The 17,840-nt window shown below is 46.7% G+C and overlaps 1 protein-coding gene across 1 annotated transcript in view; it reads right to left on the bottom strand.

Annotated features, from left to right (window-relative positions):
• The window catches only part of LOC143962540 (E3 ubiquitin/ISG15 ligase TRIM25-like), a 54,363-nt gene that overhangs the window by 14,847 nt on the left and 21,676 nt on the right, over window positions 1-17,840 (bottom strand). The window contains 1 exon segment of the mRNA XM_077471812.1: window positions 176-252. Coding sequence (XP_077327938.1) covers window positions 176-252 — 77 coding nt within the window.

The raw sequence follows: 17,840 nt of genomic DNA, 5'->3' as shown, positions 1-17,840 counted from the left end.
GGCTCTTCCCATTCTTACTATCCTTGATTGCTCTCTCTATTTCCTCCTTAGAGATATCCCTATCGAGCATACCAGCATCCTCCTCTGCTATCCTCGGTAGATCTATCCTCCGGAGATATTGTTCAATTTTTTCCCTTCTCTTTTGTTTATCCTTGGGGTCCTGGTTACCATTTACCTTATACAGTAGTTGGTAGTATTCTGAGAAGGTGTTACTAATATCTCTTGTTTCCTTTTTCCATTCTCCCTTCTTATCTTTAATTTTTGCAATATAATTAAAATTTCTTCTAGGTTTAATTACCCCTGCCAGGATTCTCCCCGGTTTATTACCAAATTCATATTGTCTTTTAGCGGACTTTAAAAAGGCCTGCCTGGTTTCCTGTTCCAATATGTCTCTCAGTGCCTCCCTTTTTCCCATAAGTTCGTCCATTATTTTATGGTCATTTAACCCTTTATGTAACTGTTCCAACTCCTGGATTTCCTGTAAGATTAGTGATTTTTGCGTTGACCTTATTTTCCTCCTCTTAGCTGCTTCTGCTATCAATCTCCCTCTCATATATACCTTATGGGTCTCCCACAACACAGTTGGTGCAATATTTTCTACATTATTTTCTTTAAAAAATAAGTTCATATCTCTTTCCAAAGCTTCAAATATTTTATGGTCATGCAAGAGGGATTCATCCAACCTCCATACTCTTTGCCTAATCGGTATATCCTCCAGGTCCAAAACAGCCATAACTGGGGCATGGTCGGAGAGAGTTATTGATTTTACTTCTACTTTCTTTAACCCCTCCAAAAGCTGATGGTCCAAGAGGATATAATCGATTCTTGAGTAAGAGTGATGTACCTGGGAGTAATATGTAAAATCCTTTCCCCCCGGATGCGCAATTCTCCACACCTCCACTAGTTGCTGTCGATGTAATTTTTGTTTAATTATCTTTAGGTATTTACCTTCTGAGCGTAGGGATGGGGGTTGGGCATCCCGGGTTGGATCAAATACAAAGTTAAAATCCCCTGCCATAATCACCCCCCCTTCCTTAAAACATTCTAATTTATTCAACACTTTCCCCAAGAAGGGACAGGGGAGATAATTAGGGCAGTAGATACAAGCCAACGTATACATTTTATTAAAAATCAAGCCTTTGATAAATAGATATCTCCCTTCAGAATCCAATTCCATAGCCTTTAAAGTAAAGGGGGTATTTCTGTCAAACCCAATAGCAATTCCTCTTGCCCTTTTGCTAGAGGAATATCCGTGAAACCAAGTTGGATAATTTTTAGACTTCAGACCACTATTATGGGACCATTTAAAATGAGTTTCCTGTAGGAAAGCAATATTTGATGACCATTTTTTCAACTCCTGCAAAATCGGATATCTCTTATTGGGACTATTTAACCCTCTAACATTATATGTAACAATCTTCAACGGGGCCATCTTTCATGGAGATTGGTTATAGCCCACCATAAACATTCCATCATGAAGTCAAAAACAAAAATAAACGTATATTTTTTACCTAGATCGATCCAGTCGGTATACCCTTCATTGATAAATGTGAAACAACAACATATTCTCCCCCCCCAATATTTTCCTCCCTCCCTTCCCACCCCCCCACCCTTTACACATTGAATATCAATGTTATCGTCCTCCAGGCTAGTGCCTATTTACTAGACCCCAGCCCTGGTTGGACCTTCCTTGAGGGAGTATAAGTGCCCGCGTGAGCCCCCGAGCCTCACCCCTCCTTGGGGGTGGTCTCAGGGGGGCCCGCGGGCACCGCCCCGCCCCTGGCGCATACTTCCCCCCCATGCGAGCCTACTCAAAGTCATCCTTGCCTAGAACCTCTCTTTATTTTTTCCTTTTCTTTCCCTTTTCTTTCTCCTCTCTTTCCTTCTCTTCCCCCTCTCCCCTTCTTCCCCTCCCCTTTCCCCTCTCTTCCCCTTTTCTTCCCTTTTACTATTCTTCCCCTAATCCTTCCCATTAACCTGTTATTATTTATTTACCCCACTATTTGCCTCTTCCACCCCCCTCTCCTCTCCCCTAATCCAGCGGAGGAGAAAGGGAGAGGAAAAAGAGGAAGAGAGGCCCTACACTCTATTCCAGGGTTGTTCTCTTAATTTCGTCCAATCTAGGGGTTTTTTTCTCCCAGTTTTCTAGATTAACACATGGTATATTCAGTTTATTGCAAAATTCTTTCAGGTCCTCTGGGAATCTTAAAATGGCTGATATCCCTTGGTTTTTAGCTATCAGACATGCGGGGAAACCCCATCTGTAAGTGATCTTCTTCTCTTGTAGTTGATTTATTAGGGGTTTCAATGCCCTTCTCCGGCTCAGTGTCTCTTGTGAGAGGTCAGAAAAGAAAAGCAACGTAGCTCCCTCATATTTAATAGTATCAGAGCTTCTTGCATCTTGCTGAATTTGTTGTTTTGTTTCGTATTGAGTAAACCTCACAATCACATCTCTCTCTATCTCAGGTCTTGGCTTCTCTTTTGTTTGAATTCTATGTATTCTATCAAAAGCTATATGGGATGTTACTTCTTTTTTCATTATTTTATTAAAGACTTCTCGAAGCACAGTCTCCAACTCAGTGTTTTTCACGGATTCTGGTAGGCCACGAATTCTTAAGTTATTGCGCCTGTTTCTGTTTTCCTGGTCTTCTAATTTATATCTAATATTTCTCATTTCTATCCAGTCCATATCCGCTCTTTTTTGTAATTCCGAAATAGCTTTTTTATGCTCTTCTAATTGTATTTCCGATTCTTCTACCCTTTTTAATACGTTTTGAATATCTGCCCGGGTTGCCTTTAATTCTCCCTTGATCATCCCTTCCAGATGTGACATCATTTCTGCCATGTCCTGTTTAGTAGGGAGTGATTGGGGATTAATTCCTTCTTTTTCTGGTTCCCACATTTTTCCTGATTCTTTTTGTTGATGTCGTTCTTTCAAGCTTTTCTGTGGAGTTGTACCTTCCTCTGTATTAGGTTTTTTATTCATCTGTTTTTCACAGGAAGGTGATGTTCCTTCTCCCCTTTCAGCCTCCCTTTCTTCCCTCTGATCTACTCTGCCCTGGGCCATATAAGTTTTTATAGAGTTCCCTTTCCCGCTTTCTGTTTGTCCTGCTTTGGCTCCCCTCCTTACCATGATCCTTTCTTACCCCCTTCCCCTTCGGTTTAATCTTTCAAGTTTATGCAACTAAGCATTAATATTATTTAACTCTATTACCGGCCTAATCTTCCCCAGATTATAGCTCCTCCTGGGGAGCAGACACTCTTTCCTTGTTTATTCCCTTCTTCTTTTCCTTTTCCCCTTCCCTCTTCACTTCCCCCAATCTATTTGTGTACAAATCCGTCTTCAATTACAATACAATTACAATACATCCTCATTATTATGCAATTTTTATATAATTTTTCCAAAACTATATAATATATATATTATGTATCCAAAAAGGGGGATATAGAAGGGCTTTCCTTCCCCCTTTTCTTTTCTCCTTTTGAGTTAAATGCAAAAAGTGCATAAAGTGCAAAAAAAAAAAAAAAAAAAAAAAGAAAAGATGCACACAGTGCAAAAAGTGTTAAAGGTAGTGAAGTTTGCCAAAAAAGTGCAAAAAACGAAAAGTGTAGAGGTGCTAAAAAAAAAAAAAGAAAAGGAGAAAAAAAAAATTTTAATGAATAAATAAGTGCAATTAATGCAGCAGGTGCCAAAAAAAAAAAAAAAAGATAAAAAAAAAAGGGAGGAAAAGGGGGGGGGAGGGGGGAGTCCAACTGCAAAAAGTGCAAAAAAGTGCAAAATTGTCAGAAAGTGCATAGAGTGCCAAAATTACAAAGGAAGGGGAATGAAGGGGAAATGGAATACTCCCGAGAGCAGGGATGGGGGGGGGGAGGGGGGTACTTATTATTTCTTAGTTTGTCTATTTTTATTTTTTTTTCCAAGATATTTTTTAGTCCAAACCCTATATCCTTTTTATTTACCCTCCATCAAAAAAAAAAAAAAAAAAAAAAAAGGGGGGTTAGAAAAAAAAAGGGGGGGGTGCAAATAACAATGTGGGAGGGGGGAAAAGAGGCAAGTTGTTGTGTTAGGTATACTAAATGTATAAATGTATGCTCTAGTCCTAGTCTCTTAATCTTTGCACAGGAGGAGAAGTGATGTCCAGTAACTTTTGATTTCAGCTATATCAGAAGGAGAAAGGGAATTCCAGCACATATATCTTGATATCCATTCAACTTAATATCCAAAGTAAAATATCCAAAAAAAGACAAAAGAAAGAAAAAATGGGGGGGGGGGAAAGGGGGAATTACAAAATACAGTCCAATAACTCCTCCAGGGTCACACTTTCTCTATTTATGGTTAATTTGATGGTATTAATTTTTTTTTCAAATAGGGTCCATATTTCAGGTTCCCCCAAAACTCTATCGTGTTTTCTCAAGTATCATATCGTCCAAAACCTTCGTTCAGTCTATTGAGATAAATATTTTGTCTGGGGCAGTCCACTCCACTTCAACCATACGATCGGATTCTCCTCTCAGCCCCCGTGCATCAGCCAGATCATAGGTCTTTCATCCAGTTCGATATTTAAAGGGGCTAGTTATATAAACCTAGGCATAAACTGGTCTCTATATCCGTCAAAGACCCAAGGCAGTTCCTGAAGGGAAAATCCAATATAACAGTCCTCTCAAAGCAGCCCGCAAGACATGGGGGGACAGGGGGGAGAGAAATTTCAGTTTAACAGTCTATCACTCTGCATAGCCATGAGATTACAGCCGCTCTCTCTTTCTTACCCCCTCCAGAGCCCCCTCGCCGTCAGCCGCATCAGCGTCCTCTCGGTGTCTCGGGATCTCCACACTCCGCTCTCTCTCTAGGAGGAGGTCTCTGCAAACAATCGCCTCCGCAGTCAGTGAACCACGTCCTGGGTCTAAGGCTCCAGGAGCGGACTTCCGCTGATCTCCTTCACTCCTTCACTCCTTCTCCCCACTCGTCCGGGTCTAACAAGCTCCTTATCGTGAGGGGGTACGTAGATTTCTGTATCTGGCTCCACCGACGGCAGGATACTTGAGCTCCCCGCGATCGTTGCTTCAGTTACTCAATGGCTAAGCATATGTATAGGCTTAGGCATAGGCATAGGCATAGGTAGTATCGGTAGTTAAGACAGCATGCTTTTCAGCTCGCCGGGGAGGTGCGCCTTCGGCTGCGGCGTTCAGCTAGTAAGTGGCGCCATCTTCTGTAGCTCCACCTCCCTCCGCCACCGGGGGTATCGTTTTGGAGTGCTGCCGTGCTTTGTGGGGGAAACTGTGCAGAGAAGCTTTCCCTCCCAGCTCTGCCTCCTGACATCTCGCTCTGAGTTTCTCCTGCACAGTATGTTAAGTGCAGCCGGTATACAGATAGATCGGAGGCACATGCTGTGGAGCTTTCTCCCCCCCTCCCACTCAACACTGTGTGATATATGTCCCTCCATGTGGGAGGATTCTGACATCTGACCCCATCCCCGCTCCTGTTTTCTGTCCCTGTGCCGTGCCATGTGATCCTCTCCTGTCTTCTGTCCCTGTGCCGTGCCATGTGATCCTCTCCTGTCTTCTGTTCCTGTGCCGTGCCATGTGATCCTCTCCTGTCTTCTGTTCCTGTGCAGTGCCATGTGATCCTCTCCTGTCTTCTGTTCCTGTGCCGTGCCATGTGATCCTCTCCTGTCTTCTGTTCCTGTGCCGTGCCATGTGATCCTCTCCTGTCTGAGTTCCACTGCCCAGTGCCTCTGTATGACCGCAATGTGCTTTGTAAAAGGTAAATAAAGTACAGTTATCTTCCCAGCATCACTTTTCTTCTCTCTCCTTGCTTGTCCACCTCTCCCTACACTCGCAGCCCCCCTCTCCCCCTTCATCCTCAGCATTTCCCACAATCATTTCATCTCAAGGTCTTCTTAACCCCCTGTATGCTCTGCAACTGTCTCTGCCTCAGAATCCTGCCAGCTTTCCATTCATTCCTCATTGCTCCTTCATTCTGACACAACTTTTTTATTCTTTACTTCACTGCAGAGACTAGGGAGAAGCTTCATGTTTGAGTCGAACATACGTTCCAGGGGCTACGCAAGTACGCAGGCAAAACAATGCCATGCCGTGCTTGCGCTGGTTTGTTTGGGGGACAGGAGCCACACTGGGGCAGATATTTTGTCAGCTCTGCAGGGGCAGGCCGAGAGGTGGTTGACGCCATGCCAGCTTAAGCCAGGAATGGTGGTTTGCAACAATGGCACCAACCTCCTCTCCGCCCTCCGACAGGGACAACTGACCCATGTGCCCTGTGTGGCTCACGTCCTTAACCTGGTGGTGCAGCGGTTCTTGGGCAGGTACCCGGGCTTACAGGATGTCCTGAAGCAGGCCAGGAAAGTCTGTGTGCATTTCCACCGATCATTTAATGCCTGTGCTCGGCTGGCTGAGCTCCAAAAGGAGTTGAACCTGCCCAAGAACCGCCTTATATGTGACATGCCCACCAGATAGAACTCAACGTTGGCCATGCTGCAGCGGCTGCAAACGCAGCAGAGGGTCATCAATGGGTACCTGTGCGACTACGGCACCAGGACAGGGTCAGGGGAGCTCAGTTTTTTCTCACCACGCCAGTGGGGCATGATCAGGGATGCATGCACTGTCCTGTCACTGTTTGAGGAGGCCACAAGGATGGTGAGCAGTGACAGTGCATGCATCAGTGACACTGTACCTCTTGTCCACCTCTTGCAGCATACGCTGCATGGAATAATGGACAGGGCACTTGAGGCAGAACAGAGGTAGGAAGAGGAGGACTTCCTTGCCTCTCAAGGCCCCCTTTATCCAGACAGTGTTCCTACTGTGCCACCCATCACACAGGAAGAGGATGAGGAGGAGGAGGATGATTGTGTCAGCATGGAGGTGGAGGCTGGCACTCAGCATCAGCAGCAGCAGTCTTGTAGGGATGATTTACCGTCCCAAGAAACCCATGGACTTGTACGTGGCTGGGAGGAGGTAGCTGTGGATCATGTTGTCCTTAGTGACCCAGAGGACTCCGGACCGAATACCTCAGCTAACCTACGCTGCATGGCCTCCTTGATCCTGCAAAGCCTGCGGAAGGATCCTCGTATTCTTCGGATCAAGGAGAGGGACCATTACTGGCTGGCCACTCTCCTTGATCCACGATACAAGGGTAAGGTTGCTGACCTTATCTTGCCGTCGCAGAGGGAGCAGAGGATGAGACATCTCCGGAAGGCCTTGCAGAAAGGTCTGTGCAATGCGTTCCCAGAGACTGGGAGGTTACAAACTCCTGGTCCTGGACAACGTGTTGCTGAGGCATCGGTCAGAAGGAGCGGTGGAGAAGGTGGCCATCTGACCGATGCGTTCAGACAATTTTTAGTCCGCAGCCCCAAGGTATGATCGGTTCCAGCAACCATCACCAGCGTCTGATTTACATGGTACAGGAATACCTAGGGGCAAGGTCAGACTTGGACACCTTTCCCACTGAAAATCCTCTGGCTTACTGGGTCTTGAGGATGGATCACTGGCCAGAGCTTGCACAGTATGCAATTGAGCTATTGGCCTGTCCTGCATCCAGCGTTCTTTCGGAACGCACCTTCAGTGCTGCTGGTGGCTTTGTTACTGATCACCAGGGTGCGCCTGTCCACCGACTCAGTTGATCGGCTGACCTTCGTCAAGATGAATCAGTCTTGGATCACCCACAGCTACCAAGCACCTAAAGCTGAAGTAACCGAATAATTTTTTTTGAAATATCACATCCCTTCAAGACTGCCTATGCTGATGCTGAGTGACTGTCCTGTTATGTTGATTGTCTATCCTCTTCCTCCTCCGCTGATATGTTGGAAGAACATTTTTGGTTCTGGGTGATGCCACCAGCCCAATTTTTCAGCCCCTGTTTAACAGGGGCGTTTAATTACAGTTTTTGATGCAATGCTTTGCAGCAGGGCTCATTCCTGCACCACAAATAGAGTATATGGGAGAGGTTTCAGTGTCGTGGAACCAGCACCAGTGCCAGCAGCCCAATTTTTCAGCCCCTGTTTAACTGGGTTTTTAATTACAATTTTTTATGCAATGCTTTGCAGCAGGGCTCATTCCTGCACCACAACTAGAGTATATGGGAGAGGTTGCAGTGTCGTGGCACCAGCACCAGTACCTAAGGCCCAATTTTTCAGCCCCTTTTTAACAGGGGCGTTTAATTACAATTCTTGAAATAATAGTTCACAGGAGGGCCCGTTCCTGTGCCCACCCAGAGTAACTGTGAGGACTAATAGTGTTGTGGCACCAGCACCACAACCACCAAAGATCAATTTTTCTACCACTGTTCAACAATGGCATGTAATTACAATTCTTGATATAATCGTTCACAGCAAGGCGCTCCAGCGCCCACCAAGAGTCACTTTGAGGGCTTTCAATGTTATGGCAACAACAACACCTTGTTCCGCCATTTCTGCAGAGCATATAGGGCAGGCCCCTACTTTCAAACATCCAACTTACAAACGTCTCCTACTTGCAAACGGAAGGAGACAACAGCAAGTGAGATGAAAAAAGACGGACGGCAAAACAAATCATACAGGGGTGATAACCCTTCCCTATGTTTTCCAAAAAGCTTAAAAATAGATTTTTTGACTGGAGCTACACTTTAAAAATGTACCAGTTCAAAATTACAAACAGATTCAACGTAACACAACAAACCTACACAGTCCCTGTCTTGTTTGTACCGCCTGTATACTGCTGTTCTGAGTAGATAGGGCCTGGGGGCCACATGTATTTCCTTTTTTTAATATGGGTACGGGGTTCCCCTTAATATCCATACAAGACCCAAAGGGGCTGGTAATGGGCAGGGGGGCTACCCATGCCATTTTTCTCAATGATTTTCATCCATATTGCCGGAACCAGATATAACATTAAAACCGCAAGCAGTTTTAAATGACGTTATTTCCGTTAAATGTCATTTTGTGCAGGGACTGTTCTAAATACGGGAAACACGTGGCACTTCACAGGCATACTACAGACACCCCCCAGGCACCATATTTAAAGGAATATTTCACTTTTTTTTTTACTTTAATCGTCATTAAGATCAGTGCTCCCGCCAAAATAGGCATTTTTAAAAACATTTTAGGCATTGACCCATGTCCCCTGGGGCAGGAGCCAGGTCCCCAAACCCTTTTCAGGACAGTATCTTGCATATTAGCCATTAAAATTAGCACTTTTAATTTCGAACGTTCGAGTCCTATAGACTTCAATAGGGTTCCAAAGTTCGTACAAATTTTGGGTCCGTTCGAAAGTTCTAGTGCGAACCGAACCGGGGGGGTGTTCGGCTCATCCCTAGCAGAGACATAACTACAGCGGTCACCATTGCGATCCAGCCTGAGAGGAGGGGCAGCATACAGAGGAACCAATGCCTTCCATGTTTTTCCTGCAGGAGGGAGAGGAGGAAAAGTGGGCATTCCGCAGCTGCAGGAAGAACATGGAGGGCATTGGTTTCTCTGTATGCCGCCCCTCCTCTCCAGCTTTTTTCTGCTGCCTGTGGGCCCCTCAGGTCCCTCCTGGCCCTTCTGTGATCTTGCCCAATAACTTCTCTACCCCCCTACTGTTATCTGGCCCCTCCCCCTGTGCTCTTTTCCAGTCCCCCCTGTGCTCTTCGCTGATCCCCCCGTGCTCTTCTCCGATCCCCCCCTGTGCTCTTATCCGATCCCCCCTGTGCTCTTCTCCATTCCCCCCTGTGCTCTTCTCCGATCCCCCGTGTGCTCTTATTCGATCCCCCCTGTGCTCTTCTCCGTTCCCCCCCTGTGCTCTTCTCCGATCCCCCATGTGCTCTTCTCTTCTCTGATCCCCCCCTGTGCTCTGCTCTTCCCGACCCCCCCTTGCTCTACTCTTCTCTGATCCCCCCTGTGCTCTACTCTTCTCTGATCCCCCTTGCTCTTCTCTGGTCCCTGTGCTGTTCTTTACCCTGCCATTCTCCTGTTATCCTGTTACGCTATACTGTCTCCTGCCCACCCCCCAGCTCTGCCAGGTCCCCCCACCCCATCTCCCATGTCTTCTGTGGAGAATATGCCAGGATGGAGAGCAGGGAAGGCTTTCCTGCCTGAAATGAAACAGTAACTTATCTATACAAATCACTTACTCTGTCCATTCCTAACTGTAACATAATAAACTGTGTTTACGGACAACACAGTTTACTATGTTACCACCCACTTTTTGCCGTGGTGCACTACGCTTGTCATAGTTCAATCTCCCCTATAAATATCCCTCATTCTCACCTTCAAACGTTGGGAGGTATGCACTGGTAGGCTGATGGGCACTGGTGAGGCCCAGGCAGGCTGCAAATGATGGGCACTGGTAGGCTGCTGGGCACTGGCAGGCTGCATATGATGGGCACTGGTGAGACTTCATTGATCTCCTGTACCACCTCCCCAGTCTCTGACCATCTCCTGTACCACATCCCCAGTCTCTGACCATCTCCTGTACCACGTCCCCAGTCTCTGACCATCTCCTGTTCCACGTCCCCAGTCTCTGACCATCTCCTGTACCACGTCCCCAGTCTCTGACCATCTCCTGTACCACTTCTACAGTCTCTGACCATCTCCTGTACTACGTCCCCAGTCTCTGACCATCCCCTGTACCACTTCCACAGTCTCTGACCATCTCCTGTACTACGTCCCCAGTCTCTGACCATCTCCTGTACCACATCCCCAGTCTCTGACCATCTCCTGTACCACATCCCCAGTCTCTTACCATCTCCTGTACTATGTCCCCGGTCTCTGACCATCTCCTGTACCACGTCCACAGTCTCTGACCATCTCCTGTACCACTTCCCCAGTCTCTGACCATCTACTGTACCACGTCCCCAGTCTCTGACCATCTACTGTACCACTTCCCCAGTCTCTGACCATCTCCTGTACTACGTCCCCAGTCTCTGACCATCTCCTGTACCACTTCCCCAGTCTCTGACCATCACCTGTACCCCGTCCCCAGTTTCTGACCATCTCCTGTACCACGTCCCCAGTCTCTGACCATCTCCTGTACCACGTCCCCAGTCTCTGACCATCTCCCGTATAAAAATATTTTTTTAAAGTAGTCATTTTCGGTATCGGTCATTTTCGGTATTGGTTTCGGTTTTCGGCCTAGTATATTTTTAATTTTCGGTATCGGTTTCGGCACAAAAAAAAAACATTTGGTGCACCCCTAGAAATTGCACAGTCAAAGACTGGGAAAAGACCGAAAATTTGGAAAAAAAAATGATATTTTCTACTTTTTATTAGAAAAAAAAATTAATAAACTCAATTTTAGTCATACATTTAGGCCAAAATGTATTCAGCCACATGTCTTTGGTAAAAAAAAAAGTCAATAATCGTATATTTATTGGTTTGCACTAGGGATGAGCTTCGTGTTCAAATAAAACATACGTTCGACTCGAACATCGGCTGTTCGCCTGTTCGGCGAATTCCGAACGTTATGGGCCGTTCGCGCCAAATTCATGTGGCGCTCACGGCCCACAATGCACTGCGAAGGCGCAGTGCATTGCTGGCTCATGATTGGCCAAGCATGCACTGTGACCCCGCATGCTTGGCCAATCACAGTGCCGGCAGCGAGGAGAGCCATGATTGTCCACGGCAGGATGCCTGTGGCCAATCATAGCTCAGGCTGTGTAGTACACGCTCCACACTATATAAGGGGTGTGTTCGGCTCATTCCTAGTTTGCACAAATGTTATAGTGTCTACAAACTAGGGTACATTTTCTGGAATTTACACAGCTTTTAGTTTATGACTGCCTATCTCATTTCTTGAGGTGCTAAAATGTAGAGATGGACGAACTTCCGACGGGGCGCTTTGCAAACGCGAACACGGCCAAAAGTTTGCAAACCCGCAAAGTTTGCGGCGGGCTCCATTGACTATAGTGGCAGGTGAACCTTAAAAACCTACAGGTCATATTTTCAGCCACAAAATACTTACTAGCTGTGCACACATAGTCCCACCATATGGACACTGACATAACACATGTATGAAGTGAATCTGGGATCGACAACGACAAGCATTCTTTTTTATCTGTGAAATTTTGACAATTCAGGACTCAGGAGCGCATGAAGGCAATGGAGGAGAGGAAAGGTCAGGGTAGGCTATGAAGAGGGTGCAGGAGATGATCACTAGCACCATGAAAGCACTGACACCAGCACCGTGATAGAGGGCACTGACACCAGCACCGTGATAGAGAGCACTGACACCAGCACCGAGATAGAGAGCACTGACACCAGCACCGTGAGAGCACTGACACCAGAACCGTGACAGAGAGCACTGACACCAGCACCGTGATATAGAGCACTGACACCGGCACCGAGATAGAGAGCACTGATACCAGCACCATGATAGAGTGCACTGACACCAGCACCGTGATATAGAGCACTGGCACCAGCACTGTGATATAGAGCACTGACACCAGCACTGTGATAGAGAGCACTGACACCAGCACCATGATAAAGAGCACTGACACCAGCACCGTGAGAGCACTGACACCAGCACTGTGATAGAGAGCACTGAGACCACACCAGCACCGAGATAGAGAGCACTGACACCAGGACCAAGATAGAGAGCACTGACACCAGCACCGTGATAGAGTGCACTGACACCAGCATCGTGATAGAGAGCACTGACACCAGCACCGTGATAGAGTGCACTGACACCAGCATCGTGATAGAGAGCACTGACACCAGCATCGTGATAGTGTGCACTGACACCAGCAGTGATATACAGCACTGACACCAGCACCAACATAGAGAGCGCTGACACCAGCACCGTGATAGAGAGCACTGACACCAGCACCGAGATAGAGAACACTGACACCAGCACCGTGAGAGAGTGCACTGACACCAGCACCGTGATAGAGAGCACTGACACCAGCACCGTGATAGAGTGCACTGACACCAGCACCGTGATAGAGAGCACTGACACCAGCACCGTGATAGAGAGCACTGACACCAGAACCGTGATATAGAGCACTGACACCAGCACCGCGATAGAGAGCACTGACACCAGCACCGTGATAGAGTGCACTGACACCAGCACTGAGATAGAGAGCACTGACACCAGCACCGTGAGATAGAGCACTGACACCAGAACCAAGATAGAGAGCACTGACACCAGCACCGTGATATAGAGCACTGACAACAGCACCGAGATAGAGAGCACTGACACCAGCATCAAGATAGAGTGCACTGACACCAGCACCATGATATAGAGCACTGACACCAGCACCGTGATAGAGAGCACTGACACCAGCACCGTGATAGAGTGCACTGACACCAGCACCATGATATAGAGCACTGACACCAGCACCGTGATATAGAGCACTGACACCAGCACCGTGATAGAGTGCACTGACACCAGCACCTTGATAGAGAGCACTGACACCAGCACCTTGATAGAGAGCACTGACACCAGCACCGTGATAGAGTGCACTGACGCCAGCACCGTGATATAGAGCACTGACACCAGCACCGTGATATAGAGCACTGACACCAGCACCATGATATAGAACACTGACACCAGCACTGTGATAGAGTGCACTGACACCAGCACTGTGATATAGAGCACTGACACCAGCACCGTGATTGAGTGCACTGACACCAGCACCGTGATAGAGAGCACTGACTGTTGCTACCTCCTCTTCCTGATCCAATGCCAAGAGTGGCTGTGCATCGGAAATGTCTTGATATGGATCGGAAAATAATTCCTGTGACTCAATCGGAGGGTATATGGTGGTGGTGGTGGTGTTGGTGGTAGTGTCTTTGGGGGTGCACACAGCGTGAAGAGGGTGCAGATCGAGGGGATTAGGAGGGTGCAGAAGAGTAAGGCTGAGTGAGCCACTCAACCAAGTCTGGTGCTTCCTTTGACATAATCACACGCACCTTCTGCAATTTACCACTATGGCTCAAGCGTGTTTCTCCTGCCCTACCCCTACCACCCCTGCGGAAGGGCCTGCCTCTTCCTCTGCCTGTCATTTTCTTTAAATGACCCTGTGACAAAAGTCTCTAGAGAAGTGCAGTATGTATGTGGAAGAAGGTATATAACACCCCGCTTTAATCTATCGTTTTTGGGGGCCACTGGTCTATCACCCCAGTTATAATACTTTTTTTTTATTGCATTTGTCACTCTTTGTAGTATCGCTGCAGAGCCGCTCAGCAGTCACAATGCTGCACAGTGGAAATGCACTATACTATGCTTTCTGTATGTGCAAGTATTTTATACGTGTATTACACCCCTATATACTGCACACCAAATAGTACACCTATACCAGTCCTTAAAATGACATTTGTGGACCTAGTAGCTAGTGATTTGCAGACTGTCCCTCAGTCCCTACACTGATAAAAGACAGCTGCAGAAATGAGCATTAATCTGTAGCACAGCGGTGCACCACAACCCTATATATTGTACACCTATACCAGTCCTTAAAAGGACCTTTGTGGACCTAGTAGCTTGTGATTTGCAGACTGTCCCTCAGCCCCTACACTGATAAAAGACTGCTGCAGAAACGAGCAGTAATCTGCAGCACAGCAGTGCACCAGCACCCTATATACTGTACACCTATACCAGTCCTTAAAAGGACCTTTGTGGACATAGTAGCTAGTGATTTGCAGACTGTCTCTCAGTCCCTACACTGATAAAAGACTGCTGCAGAATAAGGCAGCAGTCCGCAGCAGTGCACCAGCACCCTATGTACTGTACACCTATACCAGTCCTTAAAAGGACCTTTGTGGACCTAGTAGTAATAGCTAGCTAGTGATTAAACTGACTGTCCCTGCTCCACACAGCGTCCTGTCCCTACACTAACAAAAGACAGCTGCAATCACCAGCACAGTAATGTACTGAACCCTATATACTGTACTACACCTATACCAGTCCTTAAAAGGACTTTTGTGGACCTAATAGCTAGTGATTTGTGTCACTACAGTCTCTCCCTGCTGCACACAGCAACCTCTCCCTACACTGACATAAGACAGAATGTAAAATGGCTGCCAGATCAGGTCTATTTATAAGGTAGGGGGTATGTACAATTGTCCAAGTGCTGAAATGTCTCAATTGGCTGTCCTGTACCCCATGATGGATGTGTCATCATGGGTCAAAGTTCTTTCACACTGTAAACACGCAAAATTCACCGCAAACCGACCGCCAAGCTAACCGTTCGGCCATCTCTACTAAAATGGCAGGGAAGTACAACCCCCTCTAATGACCCCATTTTGGAAAGTAGACAGCCCAAGGAAATTGCTGAGAGGCATGTTGAGCCCATTAAATATTTTATTTTTTTGTCACAAGTTATTGAATAATGACAAAAAAATTACACAAAGTTGCCAGGATTTACACGTCGGAAAGTTGCATTGCAGTGTATTGGACGTCAAATTTCTAGTCCCGTCGTACGTGTTGTACACGTCATCACGCAAGTTTTCAGCGGACAGTTCGTTCATCGTGTGTGGTCAAGTCCGTTCATTCAAAATTACGATGGACTGTCTGTCAGACTGTCTGACGAACTAAGTTGGGCGCACAATCCGCCCGTGTGTACGTGGCCTAAGGGTGTAAATTTGTGATTTCACTCCTCACTACCTATCACAGTTTTGAAGGCCATAAAATGCCAAAATAACACAAACCCCCCCTCCCCCATTTTGGAAATTAGACACCCCAAGCTATTTTCTGAGAGGCATGTTGAGTCCATGGAATATTTTTCCACAAGTTGCGGGAAAATTACATTTTTTTTTGCACAACGTTGTCACTAAATGATATATTGCTAAAACATGCCATGGGCATATGTGAAATTACACCCCAAAATACATTCTGCTTCTCCTGAGTACAGAGGTACCACATGTGTGAGATTGTTTGTGAGCCTAGCCGTGTACAGAACCCCAAAAACCAATCACCGCCTTCGTGCTTTCTAAGGGTGTACATTTTTGATTTCACTCCTCACTGCCTATCACAGTTTTGGATGCTATGAAATGCCCAGATAGCACAACCCCCACCCCCAAATTACCCAATTTTGGAAAGTAGACACCCCAAGCTATCTGTTGAGAGGAATATTGAGTATTTTGCAGATCTGGCTTTGTGTCACAAAGTTTTGAAAATTGAAAAAAATTAAAAAATAATAATTTTTTTCTTTACTTTCTTCATTTTCAAAAACAAATGAGATCTGCAAAATACTCACCATGCCTCTTAGCAAATACCTTGGGGTGTCTAGTTTCCAAAATGGGGTCATTTTTGGGGGGGTTGTGCTATCTGGACATTTCAGGACCTAACTGTGATAGGTAGTGAGGAATAAAATCTGAATTTTAAAACGCCTTTAGAAATCCTGAAGGCGGTGATTTTTTTTTTCAGATCCTGTACGCAGCTAGGCTCCCAAAAAGTCTCACACATGTGGTATCCCCGTACTCAGGAGAAGCAGAATTTATTTTGGGGTGTAATTCCACATAAACCCATGGCATGCTTGAACAATATAACATTTTGTGACAACTTTGTGTAAAAAAGAAAAAAAGAATTGTAATTTTTAACTGGTGCATAGGCGTGCGCACAGGGTTTGCCAGGTGTGTCTGGGCCCAGTGGCGTATCCAGGGTATGGCACATATGGAAAGTGCCATGGGAGCCATATGAAGGGGGCGCTCCTGAGCAGGGACTAGCATTACAGTATTTTACTTTAAAAAGTCCAGTTTTCTAAACTTCTCCCTACTCCTACTTGCTTTTTGGGGGGGTATAATTACATTTTCCTGGACCCCATCAGGTCAACATAGGGGCCTAGGAGTGGAGCGTAAAGAAGGAAATTCTTTTTAATTTTTGGGGCGCATGTACATGTGGCCGTCCTGCTACTCAGTTAGTCCCGGCTGGCGGAGTGATTCTCTGCCCTGCTCCTGTCCTCAGGTGCTGAGCTGTGAGGCGGAGTGCTTCTTACAAGGAACATCCGGAGGAGAGCTATACAGCTTAGCATTGGAGAGACTGTCAGTCTGCAGTCGTGTCCTGGCTCAGGGCTGCTCTGCAAAGTTGTGGTAACTGAGAGTGCAGGGAGGCTGGGATCGGAGGAAGGGGGGGTAATAAAGCCGGGGTCTGGTATCCTACCACAAATCATGGTGACAACACTCACTGCCCAGATACAGCTGTACAGCTTGGCATCCCCCGGGATCCCTGTAGACATGCCTGCTTATCACCCCCCTCCACGGCTGTGCATCTGTGAGAATCACAGTCCTGTGTGTACAGAGACAGATCCCCCCCCCACAGATATGACTGACCCAGGTATAGACCCGCTAGAGGTCCTGAACTGAGGGCAGAGAGGGATAGAGAGTCATGTAGGCAGTAATAGGGTCAGAGCAGGGGAGTAAAACTTCCATTCTACCTCCCAGTCACCATACACGCCTGTATAAATGCATCCCTGTTTTGTCACGATATTAACAGTATCATTTTCCAGAGAAGCCCCTTCCTCTCCGGCTGATGTCAGGTGGGAGACTCCGTTGCTTCAGTGGCAGAGAACCTTCCACCTACCTCGATGGAATTGATTCCTCTCTGAATACTACAGAATCGTCATCACTAGCGGTGGGCGTGATTCCAGAGGGACCAACTGACAGCCTTGTTGTGATCCTGGTGCTGGCAGTTAATTCTGACTGGCATAAAGGCGTGTGCACAAGGGGGGAGGACAGCGATGGGGAGCTCCAGTGAGGGCCCATGCTCACCGAGCAGCAATTGTTAGGCCCCTTTCACACTGAGGGTCGGCGGTAAAGTAAGGTAATTTATATCTATTGTACATCAGCAACATGTAATTGGTTCCCACCCAGCCTATGGTACAATGACAGGCGGGAGGGACGGCTCTTGTTCTTGGAAGATGTCATATGACGTCCTCCCAT

This window comes from Lithobates pipiens, unplaced genomic scaffold, assembly GCF_037356315.1.
Source record: "Lithobates pipiens isolate NorthernLeopardFrog02 unplaced genomic scaffold, aLitPip1_a1.2 Scaffold_8, whole genome shotgun sequence".
Lineage (NCBI taxonomy): Eukaryota > Metazoa > Chordata > Amphibia > Anura > Ranidae > Lithobates > Lithobates pipiens.
The sequence above is the reverse complement of the archived record's forward strand: the minus strand, read 5'-3'. Positions and strand labels throughout refer to the sequence as shown.